General features: G+C 32.6%; 1 protein-coding gene across 1 annotated transcript in view; it reads left to right on the forward strand.

Moving 5' to 3' along the window:
* The first annotated feature begins 4,406 nt into the window (after positions 1–4,406).
* The window catches only part of LOC142337152 (carbonic anhydrase 2-like), a 36,908-nt gene continuing 26,589 nt past the window's right edge, over positions 4,407–14,725 (forward strand). The window contains exon 1 of the mRNA XM_075386258.1: positions 4,407–5,171. Coding sequence (XP_075242373.1) covers positions 4,784–5,171 — 388 coding nt within the window. The 5' untranslated portion in view covers positions 4,407–4,783. The remainder of the gene's footprint in view (positions 5,172–14,725) is intronic.

Consider the following 14,725-nt stretch of genomic DNA (forward strand, 5'->3'; position numbering starts at 1 on the left):
CTAAGAGCACACTGATGTACGGCTCAAATTATATACAAATTGTTGAAAGTACATAGAAGCATATCGCCCAAAGAACTTTTCTAGCGGGTTTTATTTACTGCAGATTATTGAGGATTGCTGAAAATTATTGAGGATTGTGCCAAAAAAGCTTACTGTTTATTGTCACCTAGGACAATATCTTACTGTATATTTCTTCAAAGATGAAAAATGTATGTGAGAAAAATGCGCTAAAGATAATCTTGACAACTTGCAGTTACTGTTTCCCAAAATTTTCGCTCATTTACTGAGAGAGTCTATAAATTGATTTCACTGGATACCGATGCCTTTTAGCAAAATTATGAACAATTTGGGGAATAGGAACTCCAATGTTTTCACAGCTTTTAGCTCTTGAAGCAGGAGGTTTGCCAATATCTTGTCAAATTAAAAACGAGTACATTCAGCATGCTCACTAGCTTCAGGAACAGAAATTCGAGCAACGTTATCTGTTCTTTTTTCTCGTGTACTTTTTTTCGTGGCTACGTTAGACAGTACCAGACATTTGAGAGTTTACAATTTGACTGCAAACGCCAGATGCTAAAAACTCAAATTTGGTTACAATTGAAGTTCTACTGGTTTCTGGTGATCAAAAATTGTTTCTGGCTTCTCTTAACAATTTTTTTAAATAAAACCCAGAGCTATGTCTTTTTAGAGTGTCTTCTGGTTTTAAGCTCAGATGCTGTTTTTGCGTTACTTCTCCCACCAAAACTAACTGTACCTGGTAACGAATGAAGGATTACCTCATATGATTTGCAAGCTGATTGTTTTCATCTGTGCTTGCTCCTAAGGGACAATCATCAGCTTCTAGCAGAGCAATCACCATTTTTTTTTTGCCATTAGAAAAAAAACAACGCGTATTGGTTCTCACGTTTCTTACAATAAAGGTCCATGGGGTGTTCTCTCACGGTTCGGTTTAGGCGTCGAGGGAACTTTTCAGACATAACACTAAATATCTTCTTAAAAAATCAAAATTATCTGTGATAAATTTCAATGAATTGTTTTCTGAAAATTAATTTACATAAAGCAAATAGAGTTAGCCTATGTGCTGGTGTACATGTTCGAAACTTATCTAAGATAAAACCGTCAGCATGACGAATAAACTTGATGAATCTGCTATTATTTTGTTTCAAGTGCTGAAATGTTTATTTGATATGCCTGAACAAAATTCAAAAATCAAAATCAATCAAGGTCAACATTATTAAAAACCAAAAGCACTAAATAAATGTGAAAAAAATACTATTAAATGAACATCTAAAGAAAATTACCTAACATTGTTCATAGTGGACGCTTCTTCAGATTCAAAAATTAGGACCTCTGCGTCTTGACTGCTATTTAGAACTCATTCAAGCTTGTTCTAACAGCAAAAAATTTCCCGACAGGAGTTTATATCAATTTTAGGACCAAACACTGCAGAACTTCATGAGTTTTTTTAAATAAAATAAATAAAAACAAAAGCATTTCACTAGATCCAACAGCTAAAAAATTGAGTCAAAGAATCTTATTAGAAACTCAAAAACAACTTGATATCAAAGTTTTATTTCTTTTATAATCGGTTCAATATAAAATCAATACCTCTGATTCTTTACTAGCTTCAGAAGTGAATTTTCTAAAATGTAAATGTGCCGAGAATTGATATCTTGCACAGCGACAGTCTTATTGTTCATAGCAAGAGTCAAATAATTTGCTCATGAATTTTTTGGCAAATTATTTTGTTTACGTCCACCTTTCTTTGCACTCGGTTTCGCTTTAACCTAAGCAAGTCAATGCAATAAAATATATTTTTGTATCACAAATTTTGATATCAAATGAACATATTATCATTGTTATAATCAAACCATTAACAACATTATTTTTTGGGCAGATGGACTCAACTTCCATACGATCAGTTTCAAACAGGATTTAAGCAACTGTTTGCTACTACATATTCTTTTTTTAGCCGAAGGAAAAATTGAACATCGCAAAAAATCCTAACTCTAATCCTACTCTAATGCTTTAACCTTCTACTTCAACGCCAATATAAAATGAGGAAGGGTTATTTGAGGACGTTAACAACGTTAAACTTTAATGAAAAAAAGTATTTCAAATTGGAATTCAATTTAATTCACCGAAACTTGTAGGTGCTTATGTAGCTCCTTGAATACTTTTCCAAGGTTTTGTAATATAGATTGTAGCTCAAGTTTGTATAATTTCAGAGACCCCGTAAAAAGTACGATAAAAGCCTTTTAGGATACTGACCTCTTTTATAGAATGCGCACGCAGCATGCACTATCTGAACTTAGGATCCTTACGTTCCCTAAGAAACTACTAAGAGCTCCTTTTGAAAACATTTGAACAGCAAAATTTAACAAAAAAGTAGCAATGGTAGACAACGCTAACCTTTTGTCCGTCCTCCAAAGTGTAGGGGAGCTTGACGATGACTTTCTAGAACCTCCTAGAGAATACGCGCTCTATTGTGAAGTCGAGACGCTTGAAGTCTGAACCAAGATCAAGGAGAAATTGGTAAAATAAAATCTCAGGGTTGAGAGAAACTGTTGCCAATTTAAACTACTAGATGGTATAATAACTAAGTCAACGATGACTCCTTCTGCAATTACAGAACAACCTACAATTTAGAAATGTGAAAAGTCAAGCAATGGCTTTTGCAAGTTCTTTGAACGGTTTTCAACTACATTTGGTAAAAGAAGAAGTAAGTTGTAATTTCAGAAATCCTTTTGAGTACCGAGTGAGAATTTAACTGGCAGTAAAAGCAACGGCTTTCACTGGCAAAAATATCAATGTGAATGGGTTTTGAACAAGATATGTAAAACCTACAAAAAAGTAGGGCACGAAATTCTTTTAGAGTAAAACCCAGCTTAAGTCAAGTAAGTTTGACCATCACAACAATTTCAGCAATGAAGAAGCTAAATTTAGTGTCAAATATCCTACAAAACTACGAGATTGGAATGTAAACGAGATTGAAATTGTACGAGATTGGAATGTAATATACACTGTAAAACTTGTTTATTTGCAAACAGACAACAACCGAAAAAAAATCAAGTTGATGCAAAGGCTGATAGTTTCTCGATATTGTCTTCTATCAGGACTTTGTTTGGTGCAACTAATAAGTTGGGATTAATTAGAGTCTTTTGGGCCTGTGGTGTTGAAAAAATTGACGTTTCTGGGATCCTTAAAGGCGGTGTTAAGTGGAATGGAAGTAAGCAAGCATAGGCAATAACAAATAGCTATTATGCAGTCCGATAATGAACTTTTTGGAGAAACAAACTAATCAAAGAAGGCAACAAAGTCTCTGATGAACGGTTGCCTGCTGTCAAATCAGAGGATAAAAATAATGTAATTGAAACTCATACCGGGATCAAATTCACTGTTTGCTTTTGTTAGGTGTTCTTTTGCGTGGGAATTTTTTGTCTGCTTTATTTGGACTATTTTGTCTACAGATTTTCTATTTTGCAATTCGATAGTGTTTTGTCTGAGACTATTTTCTTTTATCTCGGAGCGTTTTGTCCGGACGACAAGTAAAATCAGAACATGCTCTTACCGTTTCCGATATCCTGATATTCCAATTCATTTGTGCGAAACAAACTAGTGAACTCAGGTCCATGTTTATAGCTCTGGATAACAAAGGTCTGTTTAGTCAAATAAAATTTGATCAGACTGAGAGGTAAATATTTGCTCAACTTTCAAGTTGGCAGCAAAAACGATTGTTTTGATGTATTTGCAAAACGATTGCCAAAACGATTTGATGTATTTGAACTAATCGTTCATTGCAACAGTGTAGTCAGAAGTTAAAAAATTTTTGAAATTAAAATTAGCTTAACGCAGATTCCTCTATGGAATTATGACGATGTCAACTAGAATGTTGGGTTACGGGGAAGGGGCTAGGGAGGTGCGTCGAGGCGGGCGAATGGTGGGCGGTGGATGGTGGGTGGAAGGGGGGAGGAGGAAAAGGGGGAATCAGTATCAGATCTCGAGTAACAATTTCATGAAGTTGTGCAAAACTTTTTATAGCATGTCTAATACATCTTTCCCAATTTAATTCATATTGTACATTATCAATTCAATTTAAGATACAGTGAGTCTGGTATTATTTTCTCCTCTAAAATTATCCCGGCATTTTAAACTTCTTCAGCTTTCAATAAATACTACAAAAAAAAACAAGTTCCTTTTAAAATACTGGCACGATCTGTTTTCTTTCTTTTATTAAGGTGCCATACATCCTATCTAATATAAACAAAAGGAAGGCATATAAACATCCTCATCTCAGAAACACAGAGGACAAAATATTTGCAGGCTGTAAAATTCTACATGGTGAGAGGGGGATTATAAATGCATTTGTCTGACCGCGTGTAGACGTATTTTAAATTGAAGGAGCACGCCGGCTTGATTTAATAGCTATCGAGGTCACAAGATAGAGCAAGGAATACAATTTTGTCATTGTATCTATCAATGTTCAGTGTTCTTACTTGTTAATAAATACAGTTTTATTGTTATCAATAATTGAAACAGCGAAAATTTGAGAATTAACGAAACGCGAAAAAAAAAAACAAACGATATACATCTTTACGAGAAAGTTATTCAAAAATATTCTGGTAACCTGAATTATTTATTAATTGAAACATTATTTTTTTTCTTTTTGATTAGAAAAATTGCTAATTCTGCACTCGACTAGTTTTTTTCTCAAAATTGTAAACATCATCTGCTGATATTAACATATCCTCGTTGTTTAAAATCGAAATAAATAGTACGAAAAATGAGTTTCGACAATTCGTGGCACCACAAGGAGCAGTTCGTGTGGCCGAAACAATTCCCTCTTTCCATAAATGGAAAGCGACAGTCTCCGATCGACATCCGAGAAGCCGATGCCGAAAAGGTTCTCCTACCGAGTTTCAAACTTGATCTCGTGGAGGGTGATCGAAACGCAGAGTGGACTATCACAAATAATGGGCACACCATTTGTGTTGCGCCCCCTAGCGGTGTTAAATGGCAGTTATCTGGGAGCATGTTGAAGGGAAAGTACATTTTGGACCATTTCCACAGTCACTGGGGAGAGTCGTGTGAATACGGGTGTGAACACTTAATTGATGGACAGAAGTATGCCGGCGAAACCCATTTTGTGTTCAAGTGGGCTCCGGGTCAAGGTTTCACATTTTTCATTAACCAACAATGCCAAAAAAATCAGAAATATAGAAAAATCAACGGTAACAAGCGTTAAAAAGTTATAGAAAAAAATTTCTTTCATAAATTCTCTTATAGGACACAGGCATTTTAACACATTATTGTCACGCAACAGACTCCGTTATCGCCGCGCAAAGATACACTTTAATTTGCGGTTCTTTTCCGCGCTTAAACCACGCGCACTTAATGTTCCGACGCCACTAAGTTGGAGAGGAACTATATACTCAAATGGGTTTCTTTTTTTGTTCAGTCAATTTTGGCCGATTGATATATTCATCGTAGAGAATCGTGAGTAATATCATCGAAACACTCTTCAATCGTGGAATTTGAATTTAGAAAGATTTATAAATTTTTCCTTTTATTCGAGGAGTTATCGGTTATCGAGGTTATTTTTTTTGTGAACATTTCAAATTTTGGTGTGATTTTGTTCACTTTTAGCGTCGTTCTTGCTCAATTTTATATCTTATTTTTTATTAAAATGTTAATTGAAAATTATTGTTTACAATAAAATATGGACCAACTTCGTCTTCCTAAAAGACAAGCAATGACTAAAAAAGAGGTTGTTTTGGTCCAAGCAGGAATTTTACAATCTAAAGTTTCGAATTCTATTGAAGAGATGTTTTTTCTTTTACGGTTTTGTTTTTGGTTTTTCTAATGTCCTTCAATGACAAGTATTTTTTCATATCAAGGTTTCATTAACAACAAACCCCATGAACAGCCAAATGAGGTCCAGCGAACATTTACATTGCTTTCAGGGAATTATCACTCATGGTTTTTACGGCATTGACAGTGTGTTTTTGTAATTTTTAAGGAAGTTTTATCGTTTCTGTGTCGCATATTTGTATGCCTATTGCGTAATGTGGCTAATCAAAATGTTATTAACTTCTTAAAGAAGATCAAGTGATCTTATCTAATGCTTTGAGTGCATACGTAACGCTTGTTAAGATTTTGAAAACATCTTCTTAAAAAATTGTTTTCTACCCGCTTTTTAAACTCATTTCCACGGCCTTGTTCGCCTTGGCCACTAATGAAAGTTCCCAAATGCTTATTATTGAATTGATCTTTAGTCTGGTTAGCGGCTTTGTTTCCTGTTGATATTTTCTAGTGAAGTTTATCAGCGGATGGATTATTGTGACCATGGCTTCGACAGTTTCTTCTTGCGCTTTTCTACTGAAGCCTCGGTTTTTGCCTTTATTCGTTTTCGTTTTTGTAGTCCTACAACATTCTCTGATTAATAAAAGATCTCACTAGATTTCAATCGGGACAAAAGTTAACGCGTTTAATGCTTTCCATAGAAAGCTATTGGTTAAATGGCTCTGAAACAAGTTATCTATTAATTTTGTATATTAATTCTTATTTGCTAACTTTTGACTTTACGTCATCACAAAACCGAGAGATCCTATTCTTGCTGGAAAGCAAATTTTCCATGTCCAAAGAGTTCAATTGCCAAACTCTTTTTTAATAACTTTGACATTATTCACTCGCATTTTTCATAATTTCTGCTGGCAAATATAGTACTGTTTGTGGTCTAACAATTTTCCGGATTACTGACAAATCTCTATAGCTTTTTTCTTCAAGTTAACGAAGTTATTCAAGGTAATCAGTTGAAAATCGTTTTTAAGGTTTTGTTCTTAATTGTTTTCAAAAATTTCAGATTTTTTTTTAAAAATTTTCTTTTATATTGTTCTCCTTTTTTGTCAACTTGAACCCTAGTCTCATCAATGAGAAGCCTCATATATTTTCTCGGGGTTCACTTTTAAAATTCGCAATTGATTTTATGTTACAGCTGATGTTTTATGTCTTGGGAAGTCAGCGTCTTAAAATGTTTGTGGGTGATCATTTCTGCTGCTCCTTCTTGTGGTCCTTTAAATTGTTCTCGTTATTAGCAGTTCAGAATAAATTTCAAGTGAAAAACAAGTCAACCTATACAATTCTTCATAAATAGAATAACTGACAAATGCAAAGACTAACTGAAATAATATCCATATACCCATTTCAGATAAAAGTTTATGATTTTAATGGCTTCAATAATTTTATTTTCGTATACTGTTTGTAAATTTTTCCTTTTTCTGCATCTTTAGTTGTTTTACAGTTCGTTCTGTTACATGGTTTATTCTCCTCAGAGAAAGTGCTTTTTAGTTTCAAGAAGACGCATAGGTCAAATTATCAATAATTTTAATTGAAATGGATGAACTAGTTGGTTTAAAGTCTTTTTTCTTCTTTTGGCGACTCGATATGTGGTCCAATTTTTGACAGGTCGTATCTGCTTTGTATCAAAGTAGTACTGATTTTGTTTATTTTGGGCTTTATTTGATAGTATTTTAACGATGTTATAATGTGTTTTTGAAATCAAATATTCAGTTTTGGCCGCAATTTGTTTTTTCGCGCGTCTTATTTTGTTTGTAATGTCTCATGGTTTTCTTATTGGAAGCTATCGTAATTGCTCTTATGTGGCATTGCTTTACATAATGCATATACTATTTTGGGTTTGTATTAATGAATTTTACTCAAACATGGATTTGTGGATATCTCTTCTAATAAACTGATTTGGTAGAGAAACAATTTAAAAATGAGGATGAGTGGGGTCTGAATATTATCTGCAAACGCATATTATCGAGCCTCCTTGTTGCTCATGTAGGACCAAAATAAAAACTTAAAATTAACTATAGTAGACAAAACAATTTCTTTTCTGCGTAATCAAAGCTATCGACGGCCGAAAAATAAACTGTGAGTCTTTTTTCAAAAAAATTATTACTTTTCAGATACCCTATCCAAGACCATAGTACAGTTTTCCAGAAAAAGCTATTAAGAAATTTCTTTGAGTCAGCTTTTTGTAGTATTTCAAAGCATGTTCTATCTTTATATGACAAGAATTTGCTTTCCGTGGGCAAAAAATTTCGGTTGTATTATACCCGCTCATAATTTTTGGAGGAAGTTCATTTATGATGTTCTGATTTACGAGTTTAATGCAAGAAAAGATGTTTGAGCTGAAGAAAAATTTCAAAAAAATTATTCAATAACAGTAATATCCCTTTCTACATCAATGCTAGCAAATATGGAATTAAAGCAAGTTCGTTGATTTTAAGTTTTCGTTGAATTTAAAAAACTTATCATAATTCTTTATTTCATTACGCCAAAGAGGTATACCCAAACCGTCACTGGCAAATATGCCCAATCTGGGTATCTCGTGTTCGTTTTCCCTTTGTTAATACATTAAAAATGCAACATTATTGAGGAAATAGCTACTTTAGCAAATACAGGAAAAATTGAAGGGAAGTTCACAAAAGTGTCCGAATTCACTAAAGTGGCCAAAAAAGTACCAGCTACATACCTTAAAATTTTTCGGGGGTTTTGTATCACGAATCTGCTCCATTTATTTATCGCTTTTTGCACGTACCTCGATTTTGCACTAAAATCCGCAATTCATCCTAATTTTATGCAAAGAAGTGTCAGCCTAAAAGTTTTTCAGCATAAAAATGATCATTAAAGCTTAATTATTACTAATAATACTTATTACTACTTATCAAAGGGTTGCTACCCGGTTCATTGAAATTACACCAGTACATCAAATGTAAGATATGGCAGCTCATTAAAGCTATGGCGGTTAAAGATATGGCGGTTGTTAAAGCTTTATTACTACTACTAGTACTTTATTACTAATTAGTACTTATTAAAGGGTATTACTTATTAAAGGGTTTTACCTATTAAAGGGTATTACTATTGATTACTACTTTATTACTACTTATAGTACTTTATTACTATTTAGTAGAACTATTTTTTAGTGCTTACTAAAATCGGCCAGTCCGACACTGATATACAAAGCTTTTGATGAGCAAGAGATTTTTCGGAAAAAAGTTATTTTTTGTTGCGCGTGAAAGTTCCCCATATCTTAATCTTAAATGAGGAACACTAATGACTTAATAATTGTGAGCTTTTTTTAATAATTATTTTTATCTTTTTTGCATAGTTTCAGAAAAATGCAGAAAGGCTGCTGAAAGTTTAGAATTTTTGCAGTTAAATTGTGGAGCAGTTTGCAAAAAATTAGGTAAGAAAGGAGCTAAAAAAAAGAATTGTTCCGACCTACTTAAGGGCGGTGGAACTATATACACAAAAGGTATTTTTTGTGTTCAGATTATAAAGTCCGTTAAGAGTAGAATATTTTAAAAAAAAATGAATTTCGTTTTTCCTAAAGTGTTATTGAGATCTAAACGTTTTGCGAAAGTTTGACTGATTTTCGTTCTTATTGTTGACATTTTCCGTAATTTTAAGCAATTTTTGCCACTTTTGCGAAAAAGTATGCTAATCTTGTTTATGATAGTGCTGTTGGTTTTAGCATCGTTAATGAGAGATTTTAGTTGATTGGTTTCATACAATATTTTGCCTAATATTATTTTGCTTAATTTTTCAAAATTCAGCCTTTTTTCATCGGAAGTGGTTCGAATTATGCTTCTCTAGTCCAAATTTGTTACATTTACCGGAATAGCGCTTCTAAGAACTGCTGCAAAAATCTTTTTCAACTCCAAATTCTAAAACATAAATTGAGCAAAATGCATTTTTTTGATGAATTGACTTCTGACTTTTTCACTCAAATGATCCAAATCCATATTATTCGTAAAAATTGCTTGTTTCTAAAGACGAAACAGCAACTACAAGGCTGGTTTTGGTCTAATCGTTGTTTCCTAAGCTCCAAAAACTTCGCATTGTAATCAGTCGACGTTTTATTAAATTATTTTTTTTGCATTTTTTGCTTTTTTCGTTAATTACAGAAAAAACAATTGAAATCCAGAAGCATTAATGACAGATCCAATTGGTTTCCCAGGTTTCCCAAATAGTTTTCTACCGTCAAAGATTATGGTCAAACAGTGTTTCTAATAGAAATTTTTACATAACTCAGTTTTTTATTCTTTAGGTAATGGATTTTTTGCATCGATACTACAAGTTTCACAAAGAAAATTGATTTTCGGATTTTTCCCATCAGTGACCTTCTTTTTCTTCTCTTGTCACATAACTGACAGGCGATATATCAAATTAATGACATTAAAAAAGCAAAATTCAACAAATAAATTTGTCAGTTTTTCAGCGAATAGATTTTGGTTTTAACTGCTTCCGCACTGTTTTCTCGCAGTTTTTGATAGATTTCTTTTTGTCGTTATTTGTTGACTTCTGTAGTCATTTGACATATTATCAATAATTGTAGGATTAAGGGGATTCTTATAAAAGAACAAAGGAATAAAATTTTTAGTTTAATTTTTGATTTTTGTTTTTGTTTGTCGTTAATTTTGTAGTTCATTAATAAATTTCGGATAGTTGCAGTTTTTAGCGGCTTCCCATGTAAGAACAGATTTACCCGCTGAATGGTTTTAGATTATAGCCAAAGTTTATGTTGACTTTTTAGACAAATCAATGAGGGCCTTTTTCTACTCTTGTAACATAACTTACAGGCCAGATACAAGTTTATAGGAATTTTATATAAAAAAGCAAAATTTAACACGACAGTTTGTAACAATTTTTCAGCGAAAAGACGATGGATTTAACTTCTTCCACACTGTTCTCCGGCAGATTCTGATAGAAAATTTTTGTTGAAGTTTGTTGTTCTTCTGTAGTCGCTTGACGTATTCTCTATAATTGTAGGTTTTAGCGGCTTCTTATGGAAGAACAAAGGATTCAAAAGATCAGTATAATTTTTGATTTTTTTCTTTGTTTGTCGTTTTTTGTCTACTTGAAAAATCCAGATAGTTGCTGGTTTTAGCGGCTGCCCATGTAAAAACAAAGTAAACAAACTTTATCATGACTTTGTATTCATTATTGTCAAATGTTTTTAAAAAAATAAATAGATGTTTCTTTCCCAGAGGATAATATTTGATTTGTGACGGTTTATTTTGCGGTTTTATTGGCTTCGATGCCGTTTTCTTTCAAAGTTTGGTGATTTTTTTGGTGTTTGAATTTGTCATCTGTTTTTTAGACGTACAAGATGATGACAGGTCTCAAATTATTCATATAGCGGTTTGAATGAACAAAGACCTATTTAAAGATTTCAATTGATATCCATTGGTTTTCATTAATTGAAAATCTTTGTTTTCAAGAGAACATGAACTTTTTTTAACTCTGTTGGTGTTATTCTCTTTTGTCTACTTGTAACCAAATCTGACCATGGACTGATCCCATAATTTATCAATTAGAAAAAAACCAGTTTATTTTGTTTTGGTTTTATTTGACACTATTATTTGTTAATATGTAGTTTTTTTTCAAAAAAACGAACATCGAGTTTTGGATGTTAAAGTTTGTTGTTGTTTGATTTTTTGTTAGTCTTGTCTCATAGTGTTATTAATGGCAGGTCTCATCGGCCCCCTACTTTGACATTATTTATTTTACTAAATGTTTTGAGTTGGAAGCAGTTTATTTATTCATACAAATAAAAAAAAATCGTACGCAAGAGGACTATTTTAATTGATCTACTTGTGAAATAGTTATTAGCACTTTTTGAGCAAGGCGGCTCTGTAAGTTTGGCTTAGACGTCTGCCAACTGAGGAAAAGAAAGAAAACTTTAAAAAACTCACATATTGATCAAAAATAAAAAGAACTGCTTCCAACTCAAATCATTTAGCAAAATAAATAATATCTAAGTAGTGGGCCAATGAGACCTGCCATTATTAACTCTATGAGACAAGACTAAAAATATCAAACAAAAACATTTACATCCAAAACTCGATGTCTATTTTATAAAGAAAAAACTACATAATAACAAAAAATAGTGTCATTAAAAACCATTACTTTTGATAAATATGTGAGTTTTTTTAAAAAGCTTTCCTTCTCTTGCTCATTTGCCAGACATCTAAGCCAAACTTACCGAGCCGCCTTGCTCAATAAGTGCTATTTTAATTAAAGTACTTCATGGTAGAGAAACCATTTAAAAATGAGGTTGAGTGGGGTCTGAAAATTATCTGCAAACGAATATTATCGATCCTGTTGTTGCTCATGTAGGACCAAAAAAAGATTAAAATTAACTATAGTAGACAAAACGGTTTTTTTCTGCGTAATCAAAGCTATCGACGGCCGAAAAGTAAACTGTGAGTCTTTTTTCAAAACAATTATTGCTTTTCAGATACCCTATACAAGACCAAAGAACTGTTTTCAGAAAAAGCTATAAAGAGATTTCTGTGAGTGAGTCAGCTTTTTGTAGTATTTCAAAGCATGATCTTTATAAGACAAGAATTTGCTTGCAGTGAGCAAAAAATTTCGGTTGTATTATACCCGGTCATATTTTTTGGAGGAAGTTCATTTATGATGTTCTGATTTACGAGTTTAATGCCAGAAAATATGTTTGAGCTGAAGAAAAATTTCAATAAAAAAAATTATTCAATAACAGTAATTTCCCTTTCTACATCAATGCTAGCAAATATGGAATTAAGGCAAGTTCGTAGATTTTAAGTTTTCGTTGAATTTAAAAAACTTATCAAAATTCTTTATTTCATTACGCCAAAGAGGTATACCCAAACCGTCACTGGCAAATACACCCAATCTGTGTATCTCGTGTTCGTTTTCCCTTTGTTAATACATTAAAATTGCAACATTTTTGAGGAAATAGCTACTTTAGCAAATACAGGAAAAATTGAAGGGAATTGCGCAACCCGTGTTCGCAAAAGTGTCCGAATTACAGCCGCCAAAAAAGTACCAGCTACACCCCTTAAAAATTTTCGGGGGTTTTGTGTCACGAATCTGCTCCATTTATGTATCGCTTTTTGCACGTCCCTCGATTTTGCTCTGAAATCGGCAATTAATCCTAATTTTATGCAAAAAGTGTCAGCCTAAAAGTTTTTCAGCATAAAAATGATCATTAAAGCTTAATTATTGCTAATAGTACTTATTACTACTTATCAAAGGGTTGCTACCCCGTTCATTGAAACTACATGAGTAAATCAACTGTAAGATATGGCAGCTCATTGAAGCTATGGCGGTTGAAGATATGGCGGTTATTAAAGCTTTATTACTACTACTAGTACTTTTTTACTAATTAGTACTTATTAAAGGGTATTACTTATTAAAGGGTTTTACCTATTAAAGGTTATTACTACTGATTACTACTTTATTACTACTTATAGTACTTTATTACTACTTAGTAGTACTATTTTTTAGTGCTTACTAAAATCGGCCAGTCCGACATTGATATACAAAGCTTTTGTTGAGCAAGAGATTTTTCGGAAAAAAGTTATTTTTTTTTTGGCGCGGGAACGTTCCCCATATTTATAAAGTTGCTTGTATTGAAACCACCGTAAAGCTTTGGGAGCTTCAATTCAATTGTTATTAAATTGCTTATCACAAAGTATATAATCACTTTGCATGTTCAAAAAGTGCGCGCTTAATTAGGCTCAATTGCGTATTAGAGATACTTTTACGGCAAATAATAGATAACTAAAATGAGTGGAAACGTGCTACAAGACTTGTCACCTATTTTACAATTTTAAAGTGATTTAATTTTGCAAAACTGGGGAAACCATGTTTCCGAAAAAAAACATACAAAGGATGTCACCTAATTTCGTTCCTTTTATGTATCTAGTTTTCGAGCGAGTTTTACAAAGGCAGAATTTTCGGGGTATACCTCTTCGGTGTATTGTTCTTTTTTTTACATGAGAATAATAAAATCTCACCAAAGAAGTGGAACAAATTTAATGCGTTGAAATTGATATACAATTAAAACAGTTCAGATTGAGATTTTTTAACACCACCAAGCAAACTAGGGCGAGGGAGGGGGTTGGAACCACTATACTAAGCAAACAAACTTAACGAAAAATCTCTTCAATGAGAATTGTTTTTAAATACAGTTTATTCTCAAAAACATCAAATCTTAAATGAGGAACACTAATGACTTAAAAATTGTGAGCCTTTTTTTAATAATTATTTTTATTTTTTTTTGCATAGTTTCAGAAAAATGCAGAAAGGCTGCTGAAAGTTTAGAATTTTTGCAGTTAAATTGTGGAGCAGTCTGAAAAAATTAGGTAAGAAAGGAGCTAAAAAAAGAATTGTTCCGACCTACTTAAGGGCGGTGGAACTATATACACAAAAGGTATTTTTTTTGTGTTCAGTTTAGAAAGTCCGTTAAGAGTAGAATATTTTTTAAAAAAATTTGAATTTCGTTTTTCCTAAAGTGTTATTGAGATCTAATCGTTTTGCGAAAGTTTGACTGATTTTCGTTCTTATTGTTCACATTTTCCGTAATTTTAAGCAATTTTTGCCACTTTTACTAAAAAGTATGCTAAAATTGTTAATGATAGTGCTGTTGGTTTTAGCTTCGTTAATGAGAGATTTTAGTTGATTGGTTTCATACAATATTTTGCCAAAAATTCTTTTGCTTAATTTTTCAAAATTCAGCCTTTTTCCATCGGAAGCGGTTCGAATTATGCTTCTCCTGTCCAAATTTCTTACATTTACTGGAATCGCGCTTCTAAGAACTGCTGCAAAAATCTTTTTCAACTCCAAATTCTAAAACATAAAGTGAGCAAAATGCATAATTTTTTTTGAT

Source organism: Convolutriloba macropyga, chromosome 3 (assembly GCF_964194025.1).
Source record: "Convolutriloba macropyga chromosome 3, txConMacr16.3, whole genome shotgun sequence".
Classification (NCBI taxonomy): Eukaryota; Metazoa; Xenacoelomorpha; order Acoela; family Convolutidae; genus Convolutriloba; species Convolutriloba macropyga.